This window comes from Tympanuchus pallidicinctus, unplaced genomic scaffold, assembly GCF_026119805.1.
Source record: "Tympanuchus pallidicinctus isolate F22 unplaced genomic scaffold, pur_lepc_1.0 scaffold14, whole genome shotgun sequence".
Classification (NCBI taxonomy): domain Eukaryota; kingdom Metazoa; phylum Chordata; class Aves; order Galliformes; family Phasianidae; genus Tympanuchus; species Tympanuchus pallidicinctus.
Window position 1 is genome coordinate 7338389 of NW_026294659.1, and position 14493 is coordinate 7352881.

The 14493-nt window shown below is 37.7% G+C and overlaps 1 protein-coding gene across 15 annotated transcripts in view; it reads right to left on the reverse strand.

Annotated features, from left to right (window-relative positions):
• The window catches only part of DMD (dystrophin), a 1043395-nt gene that overhangs the window by 914085 nt on the left and 114817 nt on the right, over positions 1-14493 (reverse strand). Inside the window, exon 1 of one of the 15 annotated variants that reach the window (XM_052674153.1) lies at positions 10311-10555. The exons of the other annotated variants lie outside the window; for them this stretch is intronic. Coding sequence (XP_052530113.1) covers positions 10311-10329 — 19 coding nt within the window. The 5' untranslated portion in view covers positions 10330-10555. Of the gene's footprint in view, positions 1-10310; positions 10556-14493 lie in introns of those variants that run through there. 15 annotated transcript variants of the gene reach the window in all.

Here is a 14493-nt window from a genome sequence, read left to right on the forward strand (position 1 = left end):
TTGAAATTAGAACCTTAATCTATGTGTCCACACTGGAAACAAGTAACTAGAATTTCATTGGAGGTAATGAGGATGCCCTGACTACCCCTTTAACTCCACCGATGAGCACTCTATCTAACAAAGCCTTAGCTGCAATCTGACTTGTACATAAAATCACGGGGCAAACACTGAAATGGACGGGAACTCTGTTCTCGATGCGTTCAACATACTCTCAATGCCCACTGTTCAAAAAAACAAAACATTCTCCTTAGTCAGCAGTGAGTTTAAAAACCAAAAGGTACAAAACCATTTTTCTGAAATAACTGATGTCCTTTTATAGGTCTTAAAACTAAGATTACAAGAAACATGGAAAATTCTAGATAATACTCAGGCTTGATAATAACTTGATAGCCCCAAGTTAGCACAACAGTGAGCAGACAAACATTTAAGTGTTAGCTTCTTTTTTTCCCCTTGTAATAAGGTCAGATACCTCTTAAATGTAATTCTAAATAATTCTAGTGCATTACTGTGCAAAAGAAAGAAATATGACTATTAATACATTTACTTTGCATGATCTGTTTAGTAACTTATAAAATAATTGAAATGGCTGAGATGCTATCTACTGATAGAATTTAACAGCACAAGATTATTAATTTTAAAAATCAGCTTATTGAAATCTATTTTTCCATTTTCAAATTTAGAATTAGTTTTTCCAAATGAGCTGTTACAATGTTATTTTGTTCCCAAACAGAACATGTAGAACAACGATGTGCATAAGGATGTGGACTTTTCCAGTAACAGTAAAACTGCTCTGACTGAAAATGCAAGAGCACTCCTTTACTTCATTCCCATTCTAAATAAGATGCTGGCAAGCATATCTGAGGAAACTCATAATCCCATCATAAGCTTCATGAATTATGTCTGCCCCTCCAATTAGCTGTAAAGACAGATTGCTTCCTTCTCATAAAACTTTATTCTATGCAGTGTAACAAATAAGACCACTGAATAGGTCTAGCCATGCAGTTATATAAAGCAACCTAATAAAGACAAATAAATAGGAAATAAGCCAGTCCACTTATTGCAAAGATCTGCAATTACAGGAAATAAATATTTTCATTTTGGAATAAAGGCTGATTAATTAAGTCACTGACAAAATTCTGTCAATTAGAGAGAACTTTTGATTTTATTTCCTAAGGAGGTTCAAAAGGACTTCATTTTATTTAATATAAAATCTGCATCTAGTACTCATGGTTTATTTGCAGCATAGCTTAACACGGGGACAACTACAGAGCAGAATTCCAAACATAACTGAGACCTCACTGCTTTCCACAAAAGAAAAAATGTTATCCCTTTAGCATCTGGTGCAACATAAAACCATTATAATGCAATTAGAGAGACTAGGGACCAGCTGCTAAGTAAAATTAAAAGATGAAGACTTTGGTATCAGATTCCTTTCAAAGCATTTCTCCTATAAAAAGTTGCATTTCACTCAGCTCAGAACACTAGGTTAAGCTTCCAAGGCTACATGTAATGCAAAGCAATTTTGTCTGCCCTCACGCAGAAAGATATACTGCACACTGTCACACAGTCAGTCCTCTATTCTATACACTCCAATAGTACCAAAATCAGTTTTGCTACTTGAGCAACATAGCAACAGTAGGTACTCCCAGAACTTGAAAAACTGTTTTCTTCATACATATTTTTAAAAATAGTTATTTATAACTTCTTCCCCATAATTGGAAATTTTTGCATAAAAATTTGTCTGGCGCACAAATGTCACTGACTTCTTTAAAAAGATATAATACTTCAGAAGCAGATCATGGGGATTTATTGAGAGCTATTTGATTTTCAGACTTACCTTTCTCTCACAATTTTCCTCACACAGCCCAGAAATAGAGTACAGAACTGCAGGGCTTGGGAAGGACCTAAAGAGATCATTGTGTTCAACCCCCTGCTAAAGCAGGTACCCTACCACCAGTAAGTTGCACAGCTAGGCATCCAGATGAGTCTTGAGTAACTCCATAGAAGGAGACACCATTACATCTTTGGGCAACTTGTTCCAGTGCTCCATCACCCTTACTGTAATTCTTCCGCATGTTAGTATGGAACTTCCTATGTTCAAGTTTTAGGCCATTATTCCTTGTCTTATCACTGCACATCATCAGAAGAGACTGGGCTCATCCATTTGCCTCCCACCTCCCTTGAAATATTCTTAATTATTTCTCAGATTCTCCTCTCAGTCTTCTTCTCTCCAGACTGAACTGACCCAGCTTACTCAGCTTTTCTTCATATAGGGAATGCTCCAGGCCCTCTACCATCTTTGTGACTCTCTGCTGGACTCTTTCTAGGAGACACCTGTCTTTTTTGAAATGGGAAGCCCAGAACTGGACACAGTAGTCTAAATGTGGCCTCACCAAGGCAGAGTAGAGAGGGAGGACCATCTCACTCTACCTGTTCGATGTGTTCTTTTTAACGCACTCCAAGATACCATTGGCCTTCTTGGCCACAAGGGCTCACTGCTGGCTCATGGCCAACCTGTTGTCCATCAGAACACCCAGATCCTTGTCCGTAAAGCTTATCTCCAGCAGGTCATTCTCTAACCTGTACCGATGTACATGCTTATTCCTCCCCAGGTGCAAGACTTCACACTTGTTTTTGTTAGACCTCATCAGGTTCCTCTCTGCCCACCTCTCCAGTCTGTCCAGGTCTTGCTGAATGGTAGCAAAGCCTTCCAGTGTGTCAGCCACTCCTCCCAGCTCTGTATCCCCAGCAAACTATTTGAGGGTGGTGTCCATCCCTTCATCCAGGCTGTTGATGAAGATATTGGACAAGACACAGCATCCTGGGAAATACTGCTAGTTACAGGCCTCCAATCAGACTCTGCATCACTGGTTACTAATAAAACATAGAATCTGCATTCTTGTTTGAGGAGTTTTCATTCATCAACATCAACAACAAAAAATATATATTTTGGCAAAAAGTATTGTGCAATTTTAAAGTCTTAATATGAACACTGTACCAAGACCTGCTGAACTACTGAGGGTGCAAGGGACCTCCTGAGGTCCGTGGTCCAGAAGTAAGTCATCAAGAGCAGATAGCTCAGTTTCATCTTCAGTTGGGTCTTCAATATCTCTAATGGAGATGTCTCTGTATTACCTATTCCAGCAAATGATCGCTGAGAATTTTCCTTATAACTGACCTTAATTTCCGTTCTCATATCCTTTGCCCCTTCTCCTAATGCAATGCTCTGAGAAGCATCTAGCTCCCACTTTCCTACAAACCTCCTTCAAGCCTTACTGTGAAGGTTGAATAAAACCAGCTCCACAATGACACATGCTCCAGCCCCCAATAATCTGGACTTGCTCCAGTATGGCAGTATATGTGGGGAATCCCAAAAGCAGCGACCTCAATCCAGGTGAGTTTGGAAGCATCAATTTTGATGGTGCGCTGCTGACCTGGCACTCAGGACACAATTTGCCATGCTACAAACAGTAGCTACAAAATTCAACAAACTATATTCATTTTTCTTTACTATCGAAAAAGAAATCATTTCTCTTAATTTCCAAAGAAGGAAAATGCTTTAAAAACTTCTTATAACTAAAAGATGCTTCAACATATTTTAAAGCAATCCTACTTCTTCCACAAAAACCAGCAGATTATTTGACAATTCACAGGACAAATCACCTACACCTACTGTGATGTTGGATGGAATTTACTCCCTGTCAGTGCCCATCCTTCAAAAGCATTTTAATAATTCGACTGATGATATCTTGAAGTTTATCTCAAATGTTATTTTTCTCCCTGATTACTTTCCTAGAAGGTAAATAAATGGGAACCAATCATATAAACACAAATGGAGCAGGCAGGCTAGAAATCTAGACAAATTCAGTTTCTCAACATTGAAGAGCTTGCTCAGAACTTGTCAAGATTAAATTTTAATTTACATCACTCCAGTACAAAATTTTGCAATTTTTTTTTGCCAGTTGCACTTCATAAACAGTTAAGAAATTAATGTAAACCCTCCAAGGGCAATATTATTGCACTACTGCAAATATAATCCACAGTGATCCTACTGACATCTTTGATTACATTGTTCCTTGGACCTCCTTTTGTCATAGGCCTCTGTTGACAAATCTGCAGCTACATGGCAATTCAGGATACTAACATGCTTTGAATTGGTTACATGGCAAAGATCTCTCTGAGATTGTGGTAATTTCATCAGGATGATAAAATCAGGACTCTAGTTAAGAACTCATTGCTCAGAAAAATCATCCCTGCAGGCAAAAGACAAGTCACAAAAAATAAGGTAAGTGCATTTGTCTGCAAGTCTTCGTCTCTCTGAAAAATCTGACCAAGTTGACTCAAAAGATTTTGAAAAGTACACCCAATATTTATTTTTTTCTCTTCAAAGATGAAGGCTAAAGTAATTCATTTTCTTCTCATCACTGACACAAAATTAAATTTTATCACTGGAGAGGTCCCAACTTGTGAGAAGCAGTAAGTTTTGTGGCTAGTGAGTGGAAAAGCTGGGAGGATTTGAGTGACTCCGGAGAATTTCTGAGTGATTCTGTCTTGTCATCGCTTCACTTGGCCTTCCACTATCCTGTTTAACAGTGCTGGCTAGCAAAACTCCAAACCATGGACCAGAGTGACTGTGACAGAAGTATTGCCAGAAGTATTGCTTTGCTGGCAACTCAGGAGCATCCTCACAGTCAACTGCCCACTCAGAGCAGGCCCTTCCTGTTAAAGTGGGATGGTAAGGGCAGCAGGGAGCAGGACCAGTCATGATCAGAAGTGGGAATCCAATTTACAGCTTTTCAGAGCGGCAGCCTGCAGACTGCTTGAGTCCTAAACTGAAGCAGAAGTCAGCGCAGATCACAGTCAGATCGGTAGCACCACATTAAGATTGTATTTTAACAAGGCAGTAATCAGGTTGATTTTTTTGCTTAAAGCATTAAATCTAAAAGAGCCAATAAATTCATAATATGTGGTGCATATTTTAAACGGTAGAACCACAATATCTGAATTTGAACTGTTTAGAAAGGAAGGAATGAGCAGGGTTAAGAGGCTCCATCCAACCTCCAGTAATTATCAATTACTCCTATCAACAGGTGATACATAAATTAATCATACTGACCACAAAATTAGTAATAACCTCTGTATGTAAAGATCTTTCAACTTTTCCAGGTCACAGTCAATTCTATTAAGGAGCCTTTTGCTTAATCCTCATCATTTCTGCGGATCTCAGGACATCCTGAGATTAAAAAATGCTAACAGGCATGGCCTTTTATCTTTCCACTGATGTACACATCTTTTCTTGTTATTTTGTTTCAGCATGGAAGCATGTACAAAAAATATAAACAAAATCAGCTGATGTTATCCGTGTTGAGATTAACCCAGAAACCTGGCTCTAAACATAGCATCCTGTGACCTAACACTGCTTCTCAGAAGAAAATCCTGGATGAACAAAGAGGCTTTACAGATCTCTTTGCAAAAGCAACAGTTTTTGCCAGACGACTGGAAAAACAAAAAGTGAGAGCAAGGATTTTACATGAAGAATACAATATTTCTAGACACTGCCTTGAGATGATGTGACCAGAGATCTTCCACTGGCTGTGGCTCTTAGTATAAAAGAAAATCACATCTCCAAATCATGACATTGCTATAGCACAGTTATGGGAAGAAATAAATTAGACCATCTGTAGAACAGTAGTATGTTTTCATTTAAGGCTACATGCAGCCACAGTTTTCCCTCAGATGACCTTATCTTTTTATACTGATTTTTTTTCCTCATGAATATTTTGAAAGAGATTATTAAAAAAGAGAAAAGAAACATAGAAGAGTAAATGGAAAAGAAAAAAAAAAAAAAAAAGACCTCATAAAAATGTCATATAACTTTATCAAATAAACAAATCAATCATATATACTTGAGCTACTCAGAGGATTCACAACTCGCTACCTTTGCTACCTATTTGGAAAACCATCTACTCATGTCATACATTCTAGCCAAGTTTTCATAGCCCATCCTATCATTACCAGTTTATCTGAACCACTATTTTGAAGTGGCTCTTCTTTTTACAGTTGGATGTTACATTATTCATGTTTGTGCTTCCTACTAGCACTTAAGGTGCTTGATAGCTACTGTTCTAGACAACATAAAAAGGGTAGAAAGAATAGCTTCTACCTGAAGCGTTTATATTTTAAATACCGTACAGAAGATAACTTATGCCTTTATTATCTGCGATGGGTATAAAACTAGCATGATGGCAACTTGCCCAAAGATAGATAGTTAGCTCTGTAAAAAAATAAAAAGTAAAAATAAATTTGAGAAGCTATTGTTCAGCTTTTTTGAAGATTTCTTTCATTGTCTTTTCTTTCTATAAAAAGGAGGTACTTGGAGAATTCATCCTCCACTTACTTATTTTCATATTTTTATCTTGCATTTTCCTCAGGAAACTTCACTTACTTTTCCCCATTCTACAGCTTCCACTGAAACAGGCTGGCGATGGTACTCCCTGATTCTGTTAGAATGGTTAAATTTAATTCTCAGGAAATTGTGCATTTCAGTCCTTGACCAATCAAATAAGTCCTAAAAATGACCCACTCTCAGCATTATTTTTGTTTTGTTAAAGAGGTTGATGTCTCTTGTCCCTATTTTTTTTTTAATGAAAGAATTTCTTAAATCTACTTCTGCACACGTTGAGAAATTGCTTTGAGAGGGAAAAAAAAAAACTGCAGAGGATCTGTCTTGACTATCTCCATTACTTTTTAATGATAAAATGATAGCCTGACCTTTTTATTAAACCTTTGAGAAGCTAGTTCAGTAACAACACAATATCCTCCCACCTCAACTTTGCACTGACAGCACTTGTATTTATGATCAGTCTGAATTGATGCTTTCTAAGAAGCAATATAATCTTTACTCTAAAATAGAATTTTATGGGATGTAATACCTACTCTTGTGGATGAGGACTAGGCTGCATAAAATACAATGTTTTCCTCTGACACTTTGTCTGCATCTGTCATTACTACATTTATCTGGGCGCACGCAGGATTAACTATTAAATAAATCAAATTCAAAATCATCTTAGGCAAAGCTGAACTGCAAGCAGGGCTGAACACTGCATTTGAGGAGTGTAAGTTTATGATAATTTAAATACTGATTGGTTAAGACGGCCTTAATAAAACATATGTAAGGCAGAAATTTTTCAAAGCTCTTCATTCTGCTAGGAATACAGTAAAGAGAAATATGAGTATAAAAAAAAAAAAAAAAAAAAAAGAAAAACTTTGTCAAGAAGTGACAGAGTAGACAGAGAGAAAGGAAGTAAGTAAAATAAGAAATATATTTATGAAAGATGCACTCCTGTGAATTATACTCAAGTATCTTAAGACACTACTAGCAGTTGTGGGTTTCACTGAATCCCCAAATTCCCTTCACTTGACCCTCTCATGCATACAGAGCAGCATTAACTTACAGTTTAACTCTGATGAATCTTTACCAATTTCAATGCTGTCTCCAAAGCACAATTCATTTTCCATAGGTTCAAGAAACAGAATAAGAAATATCCTTAAAAAGACATGTATTTTTGTATACACTTAAATAATCAGTGGCAACAGTTTGGAGATATTCATACAAAAGTTCCAACAAATATATCAGGGTTTTCTCACTAACCAAACTCCTAACCTCCCTCCATTTAAGGGAGGATGCTGGTGCACAGGAAACTGAGGAAACGTGACACCACTGTTATTTCTTGCTTGGATCTGCTTGCAAGAAGACCTTATTGCTTTCTACTGTCTAGAACTCACGCCTAGCAAGTCAACCCATATCATTCCACAGGTGAAGTGACACTCTTACAGTTCAGCAAAGAAAACACTATCACCTCACAGAAAATCTCTATGGTTTTTTGCTTTGTTTTGTTTTGTTTTCTTACCGTATTCATAGAACAAATTTGCATTGGACAATCAATAAGCAATTACCTTTTATCTGCAAAGCATAATGTCTTTATTCATTCATTGTTGAAAAGGAACTGAAGGCACAATCAAATCCCATTCAACTATATGGAAAAATTCTCTTGTTTTTAATATAGATATATCTATCCAACTGCCCTCTTAAATGTTTATCACTGACTGCAAACCTGCTGTTCTAAAAGGAGAATGAACAACCATGTCAACTCAGTTAATGATGGCTATGAGAATGTTTACATGGGAAAACAGCTTCCCCTGCAACCCCCCCAAAAAACCTATAGTCCAAAACTTCTTAAACAATCCATTTTAATGTCACTGAATTAACAGTGTGTAGTTTTGTCGTGCTTTTGCAGAGATGCCAGGCAGTTGCACTATCTTTGATCTATTTCTGTTCAAGTTACATAGAGAAGTGTCTGAAACCATGATAATGTGCAATATTGATCCAGTAATAGCAGTAGATTATATAGCAAGATATATCTTATTTTATTGTCTAAAAATAGAGCTTACACAGACAAGATGTTCTGGAGAGTAGAACAGAGCATGAGATGCTCTCACTGTTCAAAGCTGAATGACTTATTACGGCATTTATGAGCCCCTGGTTCAATTTTTTGTTTACTCACTTGGCATATCACTCAACACAAGATCTAGATGGAAATAAAATAATTAAGTTATTTTATACTGTAACACATTTGGATCTTGTCTGCAAATATAAATAGTTTCATGAACTAAAAATATTTGTCCTGTTTAGGAGCTATTTTTTAAAGCACATATGATGCAGCCGTCAAATCTGAAAGTCAATATCGCAGAGAAGGACATACGCTCACCTACCCAGATGAGATTGTGCTAAACTACTCAGATTTCTCTAATGCATTGTGGTCAATGAACAAGAAGATCAACTTCATTGTTCTAACTGCATATTTTATGAACTGTGACAAGTTTGTTATAACTCATTTGCTCCAAACTTTTCTTCTGAGATTGCACAAGCACCAAGAGATAAACTCAGCAATGTCAACAAGCTTGGTGGCATAGTTCAAGCTGTGAAGGTTCAATAAATAGGTCTGTAAACATTGCAAATCAACACAGCTTTTGATGAAATGTCAAGCAAGACAGAGCTTAGCTATATTCAGCTCAGCTTGAACTCATAAACCATTAACTGGCCTCTGTAGTTTCCAGAGAAATGTGTCTTATGAATAAAGCTTGAATGTTGAAATAATAGAAATAACAGCAATACATTTTCTCTTTAGAATAGAAGATTAATAGAAGTCATTCAATTATCAGAAAGTGTATTTGAATCAATTCAGTCAAAACAGATCTACAAAAAAAGACAGTTTGACAATACTACACAGCCTCATGATAGAGCAACCATGATTTTATACCTCCAAGTTAGGAAAGGATGCTAAAAACAAGAAGAGGAAATAAAATTAATTTTGAAATGCCCTGAAGAAACTAAGATACTTCCATTCTGAACAACAGCAAAAATCTTTGTTTTTCCTGCACAAGATATTAAAATATTGCTTGTTTCAGAGAAAATGCAGATTTTCTCCCTATTTTTAGGAGGCAGGAAAGAATAGAACTTGTTACAATGCATCAAGATACCTTTTTATAAGAGAAGCCAGAATTCTCTTTTCTTTTTTTTTTTCCCCTCAGTGAAGCACTGTACTCCATATATACTGTCAAGTATTTTCTCAAGATTTATTTTCAAATGGTTTGAAAAATATGAAGTTACTTCAACTACTTTTCTGAATCAATCCTCTACAGACATGCCTATGCAATTACCCTAGACTGAACGCAAGGTTGTTTTTGCCCGATGGCCCACTTTTCAAGCTATTTCTATATCACCAGTAAAGTAATTCATTTGACCGCATCCAAATTTATTTGCAGTGAACTTCACATTTTTCTGCTGTTTTTCGTAACAAGGAGCTCATTTAGAAAAACAATCAAATCCTTTCTGATCAGGCAGCACCTATTATCTACAACCATGCAAACACTTAGCGCTGTCGTGGGAAGGCTGTCCATCATCATGGAAAAACAATCCATTTAACCTAATCAAAGAGTTACTGTAAGCAAAAGTTTGCTTGCTTTTCCATTCTGCATTCAACACCCTGTTGATATTTTCCAGCCAGCTTTGAAGCAGGTTGGAAAAGTTTTAGGCAGTCACGGACACCTAATGGAACGAGCTCACCCTTCCTCACGCCTTCTCCCTCCCAACTGCCCCTCGCTCTGGAGCTCCTTCCTTGAGCTTCCCAAAGCCCTCTGCATGCAGGCATCCAACAAGCAACAAACTGACCTAAATGCTGTTATCTTTAGGGTCGCACTGCTGCTGTTCTTCTGAATATCTGTCGTATACCTTTCCAGTTTTTACTCACCCAACAAATCACCAGACATTGCCGATACTGCAGTACCCTGCTACCTTCATGGGGAAGCTCTTTGCTGATTTCCCTGTAGGTACTTCAGTCTAACACATCCTGCTAAGCTCAGAGAACCTGGAGGGAGACTCATTGCCTGGTTCAGGTATTGCAGGCACATAACCTGCCTCCAGCTTTGTGGCCACAAGGGCAACACGAGCTTTTTAGGAGCCGACGGAGAATCACGTCTGGTTTTGCCGTCTCAAGCCACAGCACGGTACCCTCCCCAGGTGGGCAGCCAGCGCATGCTGCACGCCCTCCCTGGTCGCAGGAATGGTTTCTCCCTCCACAGGCTCAATCTACCTGATTACGCTCCCTCCCCGTCAGTAATCTCGCCCCCCCCCCCCCTTCCCCGGACAGCATCAGGCAGGGTTTCTGCCAGGCAGGGCTGCGGAGGGCAGGCAGCCGCCCGTGGGACAAGCAGGGGGACATTTCAGAAAAGCTCGGCTCTGTCTGCCTGCTGCTCAAGCAGCAGCATGCAACTGGGAGATTATTCATCCTGCTTTCACAATGCTATTCAAACAAGCTTAAAGTCCCTAAGAAGAATGCTACCTGCTTCATGAACCAGTAGCTACTCTGTGTATTTTTCCCTAAAGCCAGCTTACATCCTTTGGATATATGATGGTGTATTTCCATTTGCAGTACATTCTTCCCTAGTTTTACTAAGCAAATAAACTAAAAGGGGTACCTTTTTTTTTTTTTTTTTTTTTTTTTTTTTTTTTTTTTTTTTCCCCCTTTTCTAAAGAAAGAAGAGAGGAAGGACAAGAAAAACATATATTGCCATAATTGACTTAAACACCATCTGCTGTCTTCCAGCAAACTTTACCAGCACACTTGTTCCAAACCTGAAAGGGTGTTGTTTTTTTTTAATAAGCATAATGGTGGAGAGATACAAACACTTTTCCCTCTATGTTTTTTTTTTTTTTGCTTGAATATTCCAATTAGCCAGATTATTACATTACTAACTGCTATTCTATAAAATTCTTATATCCAACTTTAAAAGCTACATCAAAAAGATTCAAAGTTCCTTTACTAGCTAACAGCATGGTTTTAAAAACATGTGTCAAGAGAAAGCAGTGTGCAAAGCATTGATCGAGGAAAGATTTATGCTAGCATTTGAGCTGGATGCAGAGCCTGTGGTCTGTCAGGCACAGTGCAGCATAAAACCATGACAGCAAAAAGGCAACAGATGTGGAGACAGTAAATACTTAGCACTGCTCCATTCCAGGTTACTGTGGTGCTGTATATAAGTGTGTTGAAGTTCTCTAGGATCTGACAATTTTAAGTTTTTTTGTGTGGTGTAAAACTAGGAATTATTACAGACTTTGGAATCTGTTGATATTAAATAAATAAATAAATAAATAAGCATTCATTTGAGTGCACAAGAGCCAAAAAATAAAATAAAATAAAATAAAATAATTAAAAAAAAAAACAACAAAAACAAAAAATATATATATATTTTTTAATAATAAAAAAAGTCTTAAGCTGCATGGCAGTGTCTGACAGAAAGTCAGAAAATTAATATTCTTCCTTCCCTGTTTTCAGGACAGTCTCTCTGTACGGAGATATTTCTGATGAAATTTCTTCAGGCAGAGCCTGAAGGTGGCTTCTCCCAGACTTACCACAGCGAACCACAACTCCTCCCTCCCCTCATATCCTGCACTGAAACTAGCAGAGCCATTGCTGGAAGGGCCCAGTCTCATGGACCTGGGTTCTGCTAACAGCTCAGTGGAGTTGAATTGTTAGAAGTCCAAGAAAATAAGGATAAATAGGGTTGTTTTTTTTTTGACTAATTGGTCTGTTACCATCAAATGAAGAAGAATACAAGTAGTGCTCTGGAAATCCAGGTGCTAAAAAACAACAAAAAACACGTGTTCGCATTGATCTCAAGTGATGGAGATATCAGCATGTTGGGAAAGCTTCCTTTTGTGACATCTCTAAAAAAATATGCAGAAGTCTACAAGAATGTTCTCCTAGGAAGGAGGATATCTTCTCCATAACCCACTCCACATTTCATGGTGGAACTGACAAACAATGCTGACAGGCTGCATCATATGTACTATGCATATTCGTAAATGGGTCTGTTCAAAATACAAACCTCTTTTTCTTCAGCTGCAAGTGAAAATCAAATAAATAAATTCAAATAGGCTCCAGCTTGAAACCTAACCTTGGTCTGCTTTGTTTTTCTCACCAAAACATACTCAGACTGTCTTCATTTACTGCAGTCCAATTAGCTGAAACATTGAAGTTGAAGATCATTTCAAGTCTTATTCAGGACCAAGACTTAACACTTAGCATCTTTCAGGAGAGCAGCCCAACCCTGAATTCAGAAGTTACTAAAGAGCAGTTTTCAGTTAAGCTGGTTAGATTAAGCCATTGGAAGTATTCAAGCAATCACAGAGAGAAAAAGAATAGCTTAAAACTTTCTAATTGTATGCACAAGATGAACCTGGGCACTTTATCCACAATAAACCATTTATAGTACTGGGAATGTCTTGGTGCCTACAGCAGCTCTGAGAGCTTCTCAGGTCAGAATAATGTGTTGACAAAATTCTACAAGGCTCAGAGATGAAATTTCTAACCTCTCAGCAGAACAGCAAACTTTTGGTTGCATGTTTTCCTTTTTTCACCTGCTTTTAAAAGTTCAGCAGAAACTGCATGACTGAACACATACTTGATGGCAAGCTTATTCCAGCACTAACATAACAAGCTCAGTAAGTAATCGCAAATAGGGAAGTTGTGATCATCCCCATATGATACAGCTATTTACTTCTTGTAACTGTTGTAACATGGAGATCTCTGTAACAACCATACATTGGAGAATTAGGTATTGCAGAAACCCAGGAGCACACTGTCTATTCCCAAAACCTTCAGAACTTAATGGAATTCAACAAGGATATAAAAAGCAATCAAGAAATGAAAGAGAAAAATCTTAATCACATAAATTCGTAATTCACAATAAAATAATGGTTAGAGAGTACAGAGGATCTTAGCACAAGTCAGAGCATGTTGCTGAATTTCTTAATTTTAGTTGAGAAGTAGAAATTGCAATTGTCACTACAACCTACTAATTCCTACAGAGGTTGTTTTCAATCACTTTGGAGAACAGTAGACTGCAAAGAGCAGTTCCTTCTACCTCTACTCTACTAGAGAAATGCAAGGACAGGCCTCATCTAGGAAAGCATTTGTGAAAACACTTGTTTTATCAAAGCTGTTACTTTCCATGAGTTTTTGTTGGTGTTTGTTTGGCACTTATCCAAAGCCTTTCAGCTGTAGGTAAAAGCAAGTCTTAACTGATGTACTGTAACTCAGCTTTGGACTTTTTCTCCATCTGGGACTCCTAGTTTAGGACAGCCATATTTTCTGGATACCAGTTTTTGTTCTCTGGCCTCCTTCCACCTCACAGACTCAAAGGGCTGCCCAAAGCACTTAGGGATCATCTCTTCCACCCTGCATATAACTTGCCTTCAGCTCTTCTCACTTTGCCATGATTGCCTACACTACTGAAAGCTCAGTAAGGGATAGACTTGGAGAAAGAGCATGTTATATGGAGGCTCTGAGAAATCAGATGCTGTTACAGAGAACTCAGCCACTAAAGAGCAAAAACCATGTAGATGGTTTGCTGTCAGAGAGGAGATCTTGTTTATCCTCCCCTCCCTAAGTAATTTGGAACACAGATGAGAAACTTGCATGCTTTTGCAAGAAAATCTGAGTTTATACTGAGAATATATAGTCCATACAAACAGCTGGTGAGAAGAAGCCTTCTAAAAGGAAATCTGTTACACTCTTCTATAATTGAGACTACTACTGAATTGAGCTACTACTGAATGGATTTCAGATAAAGATTCACATTTTTTTCAGGTTGAAGTGATTCTTGATAATCCAGGATTAGAAAAAGAACAGCAAGAGCTGAGGTACAAAGAAAAATATGATAATAATTTTTTTAAAAGCAAAGGCTTCCAGAAATGATACATTGATCATATCAGAGATAAAATTCTGATTCAACTGAGGTCAAAGGCAAAACTCTACTGGAAATTGATTTTGCTTCACTATCAAAAGTCAACACCTGCACTGCTTTGTGTTGCACTATGGAGGAATAGCTGTTTGCCTGCACTGTGCTCAAGGGGCCTTTGTGAGCACTAAG